This window comes from Mus caroli, chromosome 8 (genome assembly GCF_900094665.2).
Source record: "Mus caroli chromosome 8, CAROLI_EIJ_v1.1, whole genome shotgun sequence".
NCBI classification, from domain to species: domain Eukaryota; kingdom Metazoa; phylum Chordata; class Mammalia; order Rodentia; family Muridae; genus Mus; species Mus caroli.
In genome coordinates this window covers 102439479-102454845 of record NC_034577.1, presented here as the reverse complement: position 1 = coordinate 102454845, position 15367 = coordinate 102439479, and the positions used below count along the sequence as shown (strand labels likewise).

At 47.5% G+C, this 15367-nt stretch overlaps 1 protein-coding gene across 1 annotated transcript in view; it reads left to right on the top strand.

Annotated features, from left to right (window-relative positions):
* Fa2h (fatty acid 2-hydroxylase) overlaps positions 1-10170 on the top strand; it is a 52198-nt gene extending 42028 nt beyond the window's left edge. The window contains exons 5-7 of the mRNA XM_021170240.2: positions 6332-6504; positions 7520-7772; positions 8791-10170. Of these exons, the coding sequence (XP_021025899.1) occupies positions 6332-6504; positions 7520-7772; positions 8791-8870 (506 nt within the window). The 3' untranslated portion in view covers positions 8871-10170. The remainder of the gene's footprint in view (positions 1-6331; positions 6505-7519; positions 7773-8790) is intronic.
* The last annotated feature ends 5197 nt before the right edge of the window (positions 10171-15367 follow it).

Genomic DNA, 15367 nt, shown 5'->3' with positions numbered 1-15367 from the left:
AATGTCACAACAATAAAATGACCAGGGAAGGAAACTTCTCACTGAGATTAAGAACAGAGGACATAGCCGGGCAGTGGTGGCACACGCCTTTAATCCCAGCACTCGGGAGGCAGAGGCAGGCGGATTTCTGAGTTCGAGGCCAGCATGGTCTACAAAGTGAGTTCTAGGACAGCCAGGGCTACACAGAGAAACCCTGTCTCCAAAAACAAAACAAAACAAAACAAAACAAAACAAAACAAAACAAAAAAAAAAACAAGAACAGAGGATATGCTAGGCATGGCAGGTACACTCTTGCTCAATAATCTTAGCGGTAGGGGGAGGAGACAGGAATGTCGTTACAAATTGAGACTATTCTTTTATACATTAGCAGTCCCGGGGCAGCCAACGCTGCATAGTGAGGCTCTGTCTCAGTTCAGATAACAGAGAATTACAGCCTAGAACTCCTCACTGGGAGGCTAAAGGAAGCCCAGGCATGGTGGTGCACACCCGTAACCCTAGCATGTCAAGAATAAAGACAAGCTGGAGGTCAGCCTCAACTGCCATAGCATATCCAAGGCTAGCCAGGGTTATATAATGAGTTTCTGTCTCAAAGGGCAATAAAGGATAGATAGATAGATAGATAGATAGATAGATAGATAGATACATGCATACATACATACACAGACATGAAAGCAGTATTTAAGGTGGCACAGCTGAAATCAGATGAGTCCGTGCTCACATCAGATCGGAGGAGAACATGGGAGAAAGATATGCAAGTACCATAGACTGTCCTCAAAGCTAAGAGCCACACAACACAAGCTGAGCCTTCAGTGACACCCGATCTTCTCTTACTGTGGAGCCTGTGCCAGACCAGGCACTTCCCTGAGACTGCTTTATTGTTCTGTCCTCTCAGAGCTGAGGAAACATAGTTATTCCAGAATGTATACATGTGTCACACATATACATGGTTATGTGCATGTAAGATTATCTCCCAGGGTTTTAAAACAATTAATTAAAAATACAGTTGAGGAAGGGACTGGGGAGATAACCCAGTTGGTAAAGTGTTTGTCGCACAAGCACGGGCACCTGAGTTTGATCACAGACTCTATATAAACAGCCAGGCTGGGCGGGGAGCACATGTAATCCCAGAGCTCAGGAGACAGAGACACATGGACCCCTGGGGTTTGCCAACCAGCCAGCCTAGCCTAATTGTCTGGCTTCAAGTTCCAGTGAGAGACTCTGTCTCAAAAAACAAATGGCTCTTGAGGAAGAGCAACACCCACGGTTTTCTATCCTCTGGCCTCTATATGCCTGCCACATACCTGTAGACACGTGTGTATTCACACACACACAAATGAACACACAGACACAAAATACAGCCTGAAATTTTTTTTTAATATTTAAATATTTATTATATGTAAGTACACTGTAGCTGTCTTCAGACACTCCAGAAGAGGGCACCAGATTCCGCTGCAGATGGTTGTGAGCCACCATGTGGTTGCTGGGATTTGAACTTTGGACCTTTGGAAGAGCAGTCNGGTGCTCTTACCCACTGAGCCATCTCACCAGCCCCAGCCTGAAATTTTTAAATGAGTGACTTGGGGGTCATTGTAGCCTAGGACGTGGAGACCAGCTATTCCCCCCAGCCTTTAGTTAGGGGGTGGAGGACAGAGAGAGTTTGACATGGGCTATTCTCCAAAGAACACATAGGACTGAGTTTCTCAGAGTGGCTTCTCTGCCATCTTGGCTCACAGAGTTGATGCTTACCTCAGCCTCCTGACTAGCTAATCTGCCTGGCACCTGAGGGGTATTACGTTCCCTTGCCTGATCACAGTTTGTCCCCGACACGCACCAGACGGTTTCCTTCCTCCACACACAGAGGCCTCTCTTCATCCTACATTCCCTGAGGGCAGCAAGTCAGCCTCCCACAGCACTGAGACCCTCGGCTTCTCTGCCTCACCCAATATAGGATGGGGGACGAACAAGCTGTGGAAAGTGCCCCCCACAACCGAGCCCAGAGCCCAGTGGGTTACCGTCCACATCCCACTAGCCACGGTTACCCTTTCGGCCCACGCTGAATAGCTCAGGCACAGCACAGGGCTTGTTGCACAGAGGCCTGCTCGCTGAATCGCCCACTGTCTGCCCAGCACTCCCCTAACAATTACCAACAGTGACAGGGCAGCCAGGGCTGGTGGCCAGAGGGGGAAGGGGACCCTAAAGCTTTGGCCCAGGTCCCTCTGCTGGATATCTCCAGAGATGTCACTCAGTACCAGCTCCATCCGGATGGGCAGACTGGGTAATGCTGGGGTGAGGAGGCGGGTGGAGGCTTGACCTATAGGAAAGGGCTGTTCTGCATGGCCAGGACAGCGATTTGAGGACTCCACAGCACCACAGGCCTCTGCAGACAGCTAAAATGGGCCTGCGCGATAAAGGTCCAGTGTGGCAGGCCAGTAAGCCTGTGGCCGCCGTGCCAGCCACAGTGGTGTGAGAGACACGTTGCCTCGTGCATTTCTCATTCCCACAGATTGCCATGCCAGGCACAAGTCACAGGCAGAGCAAATAAGAACTCTCCAAGCCAGGTAAAAGGGACACTCAGTGGGGTCCCATTGAAGCCTCTGGACAAATGATATCCTGAAAGAAATGAAGAGAAGGGAGAGAGAGGGGGTCAGGGTATACTACAAATTCAAAGGAGACACTGGCTTCAGATTGGGGTAGAGCTTGTGGGACCTATAGGACCTATAGGTACCTGTGGAGCCACATGTCATGTGCATTTCCAAGGGACGGGTAATCCCCGAGCACCTGGAGACCTACTTGGAGCCATTTGTCAAAGTGACAGAGCCTCACTCTGCACCTCTGGGACTGCCAATGTAAATAAGAACAGCCTGACTCTAGGCAAAATGCTAGTGGTCACTCCTGCTTCCCATATGCTCAGGATGTGTCCCTTCCTCTGCAGCCCCCCCCCCCCGGCCATTGTGCTGGGCCTGCCTACAGTGTACAGACGACCTGGGTCCTTCAGAGGGACCTCTCTATGCTGTCTCCCGGTCTGCTCATAGAGGGACCCAGGTCAAAGTTTATCCGGGCACAAGCCTATCATGGTCTTTCTCTACCTCTCTTCTCTCCCAGTAAGTCTCTGTGAACCTTCTGTATTAAGCACTGGGCACATAGAAAAGAACTCACTCATAAAAAAAAATAAAACTTATTACCACCAACTTGGGGGCAAAGTCCCAACTGGCAGTACAGTACCTAGTGCCTGAGGGTGGCACCCGAGGGCAGAGCAGGATGCACGAGCCAGCCAGGAGTGGGTAGAGACATCTCCATGAGCCATGTGGGCTGATCCCCGGGGATAAAAAAGGCAAGGGGACTCCAGGGGACACAGCATCAGCAAAATTGTGTGTGCAGGGAAAAAACCGACATGGCATATCTAAGGAACCACTCACTAGTGCTTTGATTGGGCCTCCATACAGGTGACATGTCAGGAAGGACAGGACTTGAGGGACATGGAATGTTGTGGGGGTGGGGGGTGGGGACTAGACTTTGGTTAAAGGCCATGAGATATCACAGGACGACTTAAAAAGGTATAGAAGAAGGAGTGGAGGTCTGACTCTGCCCTGGGGGCCAATAGGTGGTAAGGTAGAGGGATTCAGAACTGTGACATGGGGTTGGAGAAATGGCACTGCTCTAGCAGAGGACTTGATGTCGGTCCCAGCACCCATGTCAGGCAGCCGATGGATGACCTTTCCGTAATCCAGCTCCAAGAGATCAGATACCTCTGGTTTTCTAGTGGACCTGCATGCATGTGCGCACACGTATACACACACACACACACACTCTTAAAAATAACTATCTGAAAGAAAAATAGTGATCTAAGATGGATGAGTGGGTAGACAAATAGATTTAAATTACAGATTGGGCATGGTGGTGCGTGGCTGTAATTTTAGCACTGAAGAGGCTGTCAGGAAAAACAACTATATACTCCTCCCCCACAAGCCATATGCTTAGGGGGAGGCTGTCTCGATAATAATAAGGAAACAGACAAGTGCCAGTGGAGATGAGATTCACACATGGTGGTTGAAACCATTTTAATCTGAATAGCTCAGTGGCCCTGAGTTCAGGCACCATCCCTATATAGTTCCAAGCATCCAAACACCTCAGAAGGAAACTCAGTTCCTTCCTGTTCTCCTTCCTCCTCCCCACACTGGCCTCTGCTCTTTCTGTGACTAAGGATGTGCTTGGTCTGGACTTTCACTTAAATGGAAGCAGGCACTCTGTGGCCCTTGCCCATAGCTTCTCTCACTTTGCCAAGAAGATCTGAAGTGGGTGGGGGTGACAGGTCCTGGTCACTGCTGGAAGTAGGAAGCTAACTTAAGGTCTTGGTAACATGTGGTTATCCCCAGAGGAGGACACCGCAGTGACTAACCTGGAGGGGTGAGGGCCAAAGAAAGAGGAAGGCAGTCAGTTTCATTTGCAAAGGGCTAGTGCTGGGGTGCTGTGTACACACCATGGGCAGATACACAGTGGCAAGTGGAGGACCAAAGGTGGGGTAGAAGTATAGATCTGGGGGTTACCAGCCTGCGATTAAACTCAGCTAGCAAACAGAGTTTGTGGGGTGAAGGCGTCAATCCAAGGGACAGAGGCATAGTTTCCACAGTAGAGCCTGAGAGGGGACATCCAGTCCCAACTCTTGATTGACAATGGACACACAATTTAAAATCTGCTAGAAAACAAACAAACAAACAACCCACTGAACTCTCTTTTATGGGTGAAACGTGTGGTACAAGAAAATTTTGTGAGACAGGCTCTCATTGTGTAGCCCAAACTGGTTTTAAACTAACAATCCTTCTGCTTCAGCCTCAGCTATTGGAATGACAGGAGGCATGCACCACTACGTTCTACTTAAGAATTATTTAGTTATTTTATGTATATGAGTACACTGTTGCTCTCTTCAGACACCAGAAGAGGGCATCGGATTCCGTTACAGATGACTGTGAGCCACCTTGTGGTTGCTGGGAATTGAACTCAGGACCTCTGGAAAAGCAGTCGGTACTCTTAACCGCTGAGCCATCTCTCCAGCTCCTTAAGATTATATCTTATATAATAAGATATAATAATAAGGCTATTTTGAGAGAGGGGAGGGAGAGACAGACAGACAGACAGACAGACAGACATAGAAAACCCACACATACACACACACACACACACACACACACACACACACACACACGAATAACTCTGTAGCTTCCTAAATAATGTTGCTTGGAGAATGTAATTTACAACAAAGTTTTAAAATGTAAAAACAAAACAAACAAACAAAAAAAAAAAACAACAGAGAGAGAGAATAGCTAAAGCAGTAGTGAGAAAGAGGGATGTATAATTAATTTTCTAATTGCTTGATAAGAGCGATCGGTCTGGCTCCTACTTTAAGGCTAGTCCATCAAGGCTGGGCAGGTCTTGAAGCAGGTGTGTAGATCGGCTGGTCACTTGATGCCCGCAGGCAGGGAGCAGGAGAGATGAGTACTGCCCAGCTCACTTCCCTTCACTCCAGCCCAGGACTCTGTGTGACCCACACTCAGGATGGCTCTTCCCTGGTCTATGTAAATGTTTCTGGAAACACCCTCACAGAAGCACACAGAGGTGTGTTTCCATGGAGATGTTAAATCCAGTCAGGTTGACAGTGAACACTAACCATCACAGAGGATAAAGCCAAGAAGGTAAGACAGATGAAGAGGAGCCTAGACAAGAGCAGAAAGGACTAGAATTGCAGTCTCTTATAGACCCAAGACCCGAGCCTGAAGATCATCAGAGGGCTGGATCGAAAGGACTCTGACCCTGGAGATACCTGGACAGCCTCTCTGCATCCTTTCAAGCTGACCTTTCCCCTCAGACACTGTGATTTCAAGTCTGTTGACATTTCTGTGTTTAGGTTTTCCTGTCCTTCTTGCCTGTGTGACCTTTACACACGGTCCCCAGTTGCTCATTTCTTCCATCAGTGACTCCTGGTTCTGGTGACTCTTTCAAGATGGTCTCCTTTCCTTCCCCTGTGCCAGCAAGTCACCCTTCTAGGTAGAGATCCAGCGTTCAGCCAGAGCTGTGCCTCCTACAGTCCCCATTGAAAAACACTGGCGCTCTGACCAATAGCTATCACTCTAGTAAAGAGCCCTTTCCAAGCCCACTGTAGATTCTCACAGCCTTCTTCCCACCTCACCACAAGGCTTTTCACTGTAGCTTGCCCACAGCTACCAGGCAGAGGGCAACAATACCTAAGTTAGCCTGGGTGACAAGTCAAGGACTCTGAAGCCACCAGGCACAGGTGTGCATGGCATTCATCAACCCCGACCACCTGTCTCCGCTGCAGAGTATTCAATGATGATGCCGGAGTCGGTGTTCATAGGGCTCTTCGTGCTGGGCATGCTTGTCTGGACCCTTGTGGAATACGTCGTCCACCGCTTCCTGTTCCATATGAAGCCCCCCAGCAACAGCCATTACCTCATCATGTTGCATTTTGTCATGCACGGCCAGCACCACAAGGTAAGCAGGGTGGGTCCCACGCCAGGCGCTAGCACATGCAGCCAGCTCTGCAAAGCCCAGAGGCTACCACCAGCTCCTAGGAGCTGTCCCAAGAATCCAGTCCTGGGCTGGAAGTGATGGAAACCAAGAATGCTTGAGATTTCTCAGAGGGGTGGCTGGGTTGGATGTTCTGATCCGAGCCAGGTAGGGACAACATGTGTACATGCTCTAGTGTGTGCGCACACACACACATCACCCAGACCCGTCACCATCTTTAAAGCTCACAACTCATCCATTCACCCAGCAATGTTCTTGGAATACTCCACATACTGAACCTGACTTCAATGAACAAAACAGACAAAACCCCTCACGCTGGTAAAGCTATCTTCTAAAGATGGCTGTCCTGTGCGCCCATTCCGCAGGGCAAACCGAAGCTCTCAGGGATCAAGGAACCGAGTAACTGGCCCCCTTCCTTTGAGGGTCATGAGCCAAAGGCTTGGGCTCTGGTTCTGTGGCTCCCCATAAACCCTCTTCAACAAAGAAGCCTCCGGTTGAGGAATAGGGGATGGGGAAGCATCGTGCCCAGCCTCTAGAATCCTCTTGCCACAGTCTGGGTTAACATCAGGCCTCAGTGTCCCAAAAGTCCCTGTAACAAAGGGCTTGGTATTTGCGTGTTTGAGGTCAGGGCTCCTGTCTAGTAGCTAACAAGTCCCAGAACCCAAGTGGTCCTGGGAAACGGAGTGGTTGCCCTTGGGAAGTTTGCCAGGTCCCATCCTGACTATGAAATAAGGAATGGGATACTTTATCTGGGTCTTTCAGGCATGTTGGCCTACCTGTCTCAAAGCAAACAAAGATACCAAGCCTTTGCAGGTTAAGTCACTATCCCCCTCATTGCAACACCCAGCTAGCTGCTCCATTCCATTCTGTATAAGAGTCATTACCACATTGACACGCCATAGCCATAAGTAGGCCCAGGGGCTCTGGGCTTGGGCTCCGCCTTGGGCTGCCTCTGACACCTGCACCTCTCTGCCAACAGGCACCGTTTGATGGCTCCCGTCTGGTCTTCCCCCCAGTGCCAGCCTCCCTAATAATTGCCTTCTTCTATGTGCTCCTGCGGCTCATTCTGCCTGAGACCGTGGGAGGCATCATCTTTGCTGGGGGCCTCCTGGGCTATGTCCTCTATGACATGACCCATTACTACCTGCACTTCGGCTCTCCACACAAGGGCTCCTACCTGTACACCATGAAGGCCCACCATGTCAAACATCACTTCGAATACCAGAAATCAGGTAAGGCCGGGACCTTGATTTTTGTTTATTGATATATTTGGCAAATTCAGCCCCAACTAAGAGCCGGGCTCCATTCAGGGAGTGGCTTATACAGAGATCTCATTTGTATAGACAGCTAAGCAGAGAGGGGCGAGCAAGGAAACCAATACATGGCAAAGATGATCTCAGATAGTGGTTAAGTGTCATAAAGAAAATAAAGCAAGAAAGTGTTGGGCTGGGTGGTGGTGGTACATGGCCTTTAAACCCAGTACTCTGGAGGCTAAGGTGGGAAGATCTCTGCAAGTTCCAGGCCAGCCTGATCTACATAGGGAGTTCTAGGCCAACCAAAGCTGTAAAGTGAGACTCTTCCAGAGGTCCCAGGTTCAATTCCCAGCACCCACCTGGCAGCTCACAAATGTCCGTGACTCCAGTTCCAGGGCATCTGATGCCCCCACACAGGAAAAACACCAATGCATATATAATAATAGTAATAATAATAATAATACAGGTTCACCAATATAAGTTGCTTCAAACATACTTCTGAGTTATCCAGTAACTGAGTCAAATGTTCGAGTTCACATCAAAACTTAAACTAATTTGAATTGAATGAAATCAGAAATGAGTTCCTCTGAAGATCCTAGCCACACTCCCAGGACTCATTAGTCAAGTGATTCTTGTACCTACCATGCTGACATATAAAGCCCACATAATGTAATTCAAGAAACAGGTCTCCGCAGCAGTCACTGGAGCTGGGCCCAAATGAAAAGAAGGTAGTGTCTGATGTCTGGGAAGCTGGAATTCCAGGAACAACTCCCTGGGATAGGAATGGAGTTGTCCCAGCAAGGAAGAGAGGGAAACTGGAGGGGGGAAACCTGGGAACACAGGTAGGGCCAGGCCAACCCAGAAACAGGACAAACACAGGTATTTGGTCTTTGGTCCCTGGCTGCTGGGTCTTTCCTAGCTCGCCCTCCCCCAGGTAAATGTCTTTCTTCTCTTCTACCAGCACCTCATCCTCTGTCCCGTTTGTCTCCCTCTGCAGGGTTTGGCATCAGCACTAAACTGTGGGATTACTTTTTCCACACCCTCATTCCAGAGGAAGCCCACCCGAAGATGCAGTGACAACCCCTAGACCCTCTGTTCTGCCCTCGGTCTATCCCCAGACCCTACCCGTGTCCTACCCCCCACCTCCACCTAGACCTGCTGAGGTCAGCTTGGCCAGGCAGGACGGGCTCTGTCTAGCCCTGGGGCCTGGTGGAGACCTGAAAGCAGGGCTTCCCTTCCGGCTTCCTATGTGAGGATAGCATCCTCTTGAGCCCTTGGGGACTGGCTCATTCCCAGAGAATGATGGCCTCCCCGTTGGCATTCCTGCCTAAGCTTCAGCCCTCAGTGCTGTTTCAGGGTCCAGACAATGGCCCCAAGGGGCATGAAGGAAACTGACCCCATCTGTGCCTTAGAACCCTGGGCTCCCTGGGGGCTTCCCCATGCAGCAGAGGGACTGGTGTCACAGCAGAAGCATGGCATGCAGGCCTGTGGTCACATTGTACTCTCCTGTCCTTTCTTGGGAGAGTTTGATGGTTCAGAAGTAAATGAAGGGCTATTCCAAGAAGAAACAGCACGATGCCTCCCACAGGCCATCCCCAGACCCCAGGACAGCCACTCTGGGCCCTGCCAACCCCAGATACCAGCTGTACTATCAGCTGCGGAAGTAATCCAGTACTTGTCTGCCTGGGCAGAAAGCATGAGGGTGCCTGGCATCCTCTGCAAGGCTGACAGGAGCCCTGGCCCTTGTCTTTGGGGATCAGCAGTGGCTTTCTCTGACTCCTCTCTCCCCGCCCAAACCACAAAACCGCTCCCCAACAGAGGCTGGAGAAGTCTATGTTGGTGAGAGCCCCAGCCTAGCCCCAGTCGTACTTGGCCTCCATCTGCACAGGTAGAAACCTGTCCCTCTCAGGACCCTCCCAGAAGTGCCTCCTGAAGCCAAGAAGGGACTTGTATGTGGTGCCTTATCACCCACCCTCTCCCACCCAGACTGTCCTTCCTGTAACCAGAGCCCTCACTGCTCCTGAGTCTTATTTATAAGCTATATAAATATTTTTAATCTGGCCCTAAATGAAGTAGCTGGTCAGATGGCCCTTTCTAATCCTATGTATTGAGCTTATGTAAAAAAACAAAAAACAAAAAAATCATCTTGCCTTCCTTTTTGTTCCTTTCTTACCCACAAGCGATTACTACTTGAAACTTATCAAAAACCCAATGGGTGCAAAGACTAAAGAGAGGCAGTGTGACCAGTCTACGATTTGTACTGTTTACGGTGAAGCTATCTAGAGGTTTTGGGATAAATATACAAAAATGCAGTTGTGAAATAAAGATGTAAATAAATTGTATATTTTGAAAAATAAAAACATTGAGAAGAAACCAGAAAAGACCCATTGGTGTTTGTTGATGGTGACTGGACTCCGTTATCACTGGGAAGGAGGGACACTGACTGGTCTAGAAGGAGGAAGATGTTATCACTCCGAGCAAGTTGTACCCAGTTTCTGGACAATGGGATAATAAAAAGCTGACAGGCTGGGTATGGTCATGGTACACACCTTTAATCCCAGCAGAGGCAGAAGCAGGTGGATGTGTTGAGTTCAGTGCGTGCCTGGTCTACAAAGTTCCAGGACAGCAAGGGCTACACAGAGAAATCCCATCTCAAACAACAAAACAATGAAAAACCAAAAAGTTCCCCATCCCTCAATAACTACCCACTGCCCACAGTTCCTCAGTATAAACTCTAGCCCGGCAATCATCTCTGCTGGGATTTTGGCTAACTTGATCTTGGATAGGTCTTACACAGGTGACCACAGCTACTGTGAGGTCATGATTTCAATAACATATAAAAAGTAATAAAAATAAAAATTAAAAAAAAAGATAGCGTCTCCCAGCATTCCTCATTCTCTATGCCTCCTCTTCTGTGATGTTTCCTGAGCATAGTGATGGGGAGCTAATACAGACACTCTGGGGCTAGAGAGATGGCTCTGTGGTTAAGAGCATTGATTGCTCTTCTTAAGGTCCTGAGTTCAAATCCCAGCAACCACATGGTGGCTCACAACCATCTGTAATGAGATCTGATGCCCTCTTCTGGGATGTCTGAAGACAGCTACATACATACATACATAAATTTAAGAAAAATAATACATTTCTGTTTTAGTCCCAGGTGTAGGACATGGGGCTGCTTCAGACGTCCACAGCAGCTGACTATGTTACCTCTTGCTCTAGCAGGGGTGCCATTTTGACAGTGGCAGACAGTTCTCAGCGATCGTGTGACTCTGGGAATTTGGGGGACTCTTCAGAGAGTATAAAATGCTAGGGCCCCAAGAGTTGAATGTCTTTTTTTAAGGTAGTCTTGTGCAAAGAAGAAACAAGAACAAGAAGAAATTAGATATCCTGAAGAGCAAACTTGTCCCCCAAAAAACTTGATACCCCTACGCAGCAGGAAGTAGTCTAACAGTAAAGATGTCGGTTTTTCCAATCTATCCTTTTTTTTCCCTCTCCTATCTAGTGTTAGGAGGTCGAAACAGTGGAAGAAATGGGTTGGAGAGGGGTGGAAGAAAAAAAGAACCCACCAAGTAGCAAAGGCAGGCTACAGGGGGTAGCCAAAGGCAATAAATAGCAATTAAACAATTTATCCAACCTCAGCAGAAATTCAAGAAAGCATGTTCAAAAGAACTTATTAAATTCTGATTAGAGCAAAGCAAATACACACATTGTCTCTTATTGATCTAGCAATTGTTCTTGCCTGATTCTCTATCAAGCACCCAGCACCAGCCAGGTGTTAACACTCCCCAGACCACTGGGTCTTTGGGTGGCGGGAGGAACTACCCCCTCAGTTCTGTTCTATTGCATTCTTTCTTTGGCTCTGAACTCTGATCTCTGCTTTGAACTTTGTATCCTTTCGCCTTGTGCACAGAACAATAAGCTACATGTAGCAAAGCCCAGTATAAGTCAGCCTCATCCCCATCAGATCTGCCTAGTAACAGTTGGGTTTTTGCCTTCTGGTTCCTGGACTCTGCTGCCCTCTGGTGACAGCATGCAGCCCTGCCTTGTTAGGGCCGTCTTCAGAGTTCCTGTTTAGAAACCAAGCTTGTGTGATTAGTTTTAAAACTTCCCGTCTTGTTCTCTGGTCTAACTTCCCTGTCTTATCTACTGTTTGGGGAGGAAATGAATACTCTTGTGTGGATTTCCAAACAGCCGCAGTGGCTGGAATTTCCTTCCCAGGTATTCTGCCCAATGAATGAGTTGTATCTATAATGCATATTTCAGAATAAGTGTAATTCTTGGGAAATGCTGGAGCTCCTATCTTCATCCCCCACACACACAGAAAGAAGGAAACCTCTTGTTCCAGCTAACACATAAAAGAGGGGACCCCAGCTTCTCCTAGGCTCTCTGGAATACAAAACCTCCAACAAGAACAACAGTGAAGATGACACAGAACGTGGCTGAGAGATAAGGAGTAGTGGTTGGGGGAGGGTTAACTTTGAGAAGCATCAGAGAAACACGCCAGGTTCATTTACTTGAGGACAAGACACCAGTCTTTATGCACTAGTCAGTCCCTTCCCCCCATTAGCTTAGGATTCTCTTTGGGGGCATCACCTGTCTTTATTTATAGCCACCCCTGCCATCCATCTGTCTTAGTGTATTTTGTGTAGCTACATTTTGTGTAGCTATAACAAAATGCCTGAGAGTCGGTACTTTATTAAGAAAAGAGGTTTATTTCACTAACTGTTTTGGAGGCTGAAAGTCCAAGGTTGAATGGCCCCATCTGTTTGGTTTCTGGCTATGTCGCACACAAATACAAAATAAAATCTTTAAAATTTAAAAAAAAATTAATGAAATTAAAATTCTGTGCAACACACCAAGAAGAACTACCATAAGGAAGGTGTTTTCATTAAGAGTTTCTATTGCTCTGATGAAACACCATGGCCAAAGAAACTTGAGGAGGAAAGGGCTTATTGAGCTTACACTTCCACACTGCTGTATAGGAGCTGATGCAGACACCATGGAAGAATCCTGCTTACTGGCTTCATGGCGTGTTTAGCCGGCTTTCTTATAGAACCCAAGACGGTGGTTCTATAGAACACCAGCCCACGATGGCACCACCCACTTTGGGCTAAGCCCTCCCCCACTGATCATAATTAAGACAATGGCTTACAGCTGGATCTAATGGAGGCATTTTCTCAACTGATGTTCCCTCCTTTCAGATAACTCTAGCTTGTGTCAAGTTAACATAAAAGTAGAAAGCAGAGAAGGGCTGAAAGAATCACTGTGCAGAAGAGATACACAGAGAGAGATAACAGACACTGGGCTTTGAGATGTGCTGAGCCCCGCTTGCTCTTCCAATCCATGTTCTATCCCACTCAGCACCGGTGGAGGCAGATCAGTGTGCACGCCTGTGTTTATTTTGCCCTGTTCTCAAAACACAAGACAAGGGATGAGTCAACAGATGGGGGAGTAACGCCAGCTGTTTGCCTCCAAAAGTTTTGCTGGTTTTGTGTATCAACTTGTCACAAGCTAGAGTCATCAGAGAGGAAGGCGCCTCAGTTGAGGAAATGCCCCCATGAGATCCAGCTGTAGGGCAGTTTCTCAATTAGTGATCAATGGGGGAGGGCCCAGCCCATGGTGGTGGTGCCATCCCTCAGCTGGTGTCTTGAGTTCCATAAGAAAGCAGGCTGAGCAAGCCACATGAAGCAAGCCAGTAAGCAGTACTCCTCCATGGCCTCTGCATCAGTGCCTGCCTCCAGGTTCCTGCCCTGTTTGAGTTCCTGTCCTGACTTCCTTTGGTGATGAACAGCCAAGTGGAAGTGTAAGCTGAATAATTTCTTTCCTCCCAACTTGCTCTTTCGTCATGATGTCTTGTCACAGCAATAAACACCCTGACTAAAACAGTTGCTCTTATAGAGGAGCCAGATTCAATGCCTAGCACCCGTATAGCCTTCACAACCATCTGTAACTCCAGTCCCAAGGGATCAGACACCCTCTTCTGGCTTCCAGGGGCCCTGCATATACATGGTATACACATGAATATGCAAGCAAAACACCTGTGAAGTAATTTAAGTATTAGAATAAAATAAGATGTTGATGCAATAGAAGAGTCACCCTATGGCTTCCATATACACCTGCTTAGGTGAGTGTGCACACACACCCACACATACACACAGACACATGAGTGTGCACACACAAACACACAGACACATGAACGTGCACACATACAAACATACATGCATACACACACATAAACACATACATACACACACAAACACATGAGCACACATGAACACACACATACACACAGACACATAAATGCACACATACACACACATAAGACAACCACACACATAGACACACATATACACACAAAAACACACACACACACACACATACACACACAACACACCCATCTCATCATACTCACTTAAAATGTTTCAAGAATTTTCTCAGTAAGAAAAGATTTCTATATTTAATTCTGCTCATTTCACACCATTTTCTAAAACTGTTATTAGTTCTGTTTTACATTTAGATCTACAATCCTTTGGGGTTAATTTTTATAGAAGGTTTGCAGCAGGTTTGTCCTTAGTTGTTATTCCATTGCCATTCGGATACCAAATATTGAACAAGGAATTTGTAATACATACACTCTCAAGATTTGTCAATAAAAAATAACAAGTGAAAATGGGCCAGAAGATACAGACATTTATCAAAGAAGCGATTACTTATGGCAAAGAACCCATGAAAGATATTTAGCATCATTGGTCACCAAGAAAATGCCAATTAAAGTCACTTTGAGATATCCAACACTATTTAAATAGCTTTTAATAATTAAAAAACAACAGCAAGAGAACAAGACTCTGGCGAGGATTCAGAGAAAATGGATATTGCGCACATTGATGAGGGGATGCTAGTAAATCCACTTCAAAAGCTTTCACACCGGATGCTTCCAGTTCTAGCAGGTCAGTGAGCCCAGTTCAGCTACTGTTATGGTTGACTGGTGAGAGTTCACACAATTACCCACTTCTTTCCACCATGGCCTTGAGCAGAGTGGAGGCTGCCTTCTGACCTAGAACTTCAAGTGCTGACCTCTCCCCCATGGAATCTGGCTGACTACCCCATGAATCTAGTAAGTTTCCATGAAGACCACATCTTTCTTTGTCGTTAATTTGTGCATGTGTGTAAGCATATGTCCATGGTGAGAGTATGGTCAGAGGGCACCTTGCAGGACATTTTTTTTTCTCTCCGTTTGTTCACTGTGTGAGTCCTAGGTGAACTCCCACTTAGAGGCATGCACCTTTACCTACTGAGCCATCTCGCTGGCCCTGAGGTCACACGTTTCCCAGATTTTCCCTCCTCTGCCTTTGCCAGGAGAGTTGACTCACAATATATCATCTCTGTGATGGTTTGTAAATGCTTAGGCCAGGGAGTGGCACTATTAGGAGTGGTAGCCTCGTTGGAGTAGGTGTGTCACAGTGGGAGTGGGCTATAATACCCTAGTCCTAGCTGCTGGGAAGTCAAAGTACTCTGCTAACAGCCTTCAGATGAAGATGTAGAGCTCTCAGTTCCTCCTGCACCATGCCTGCCTG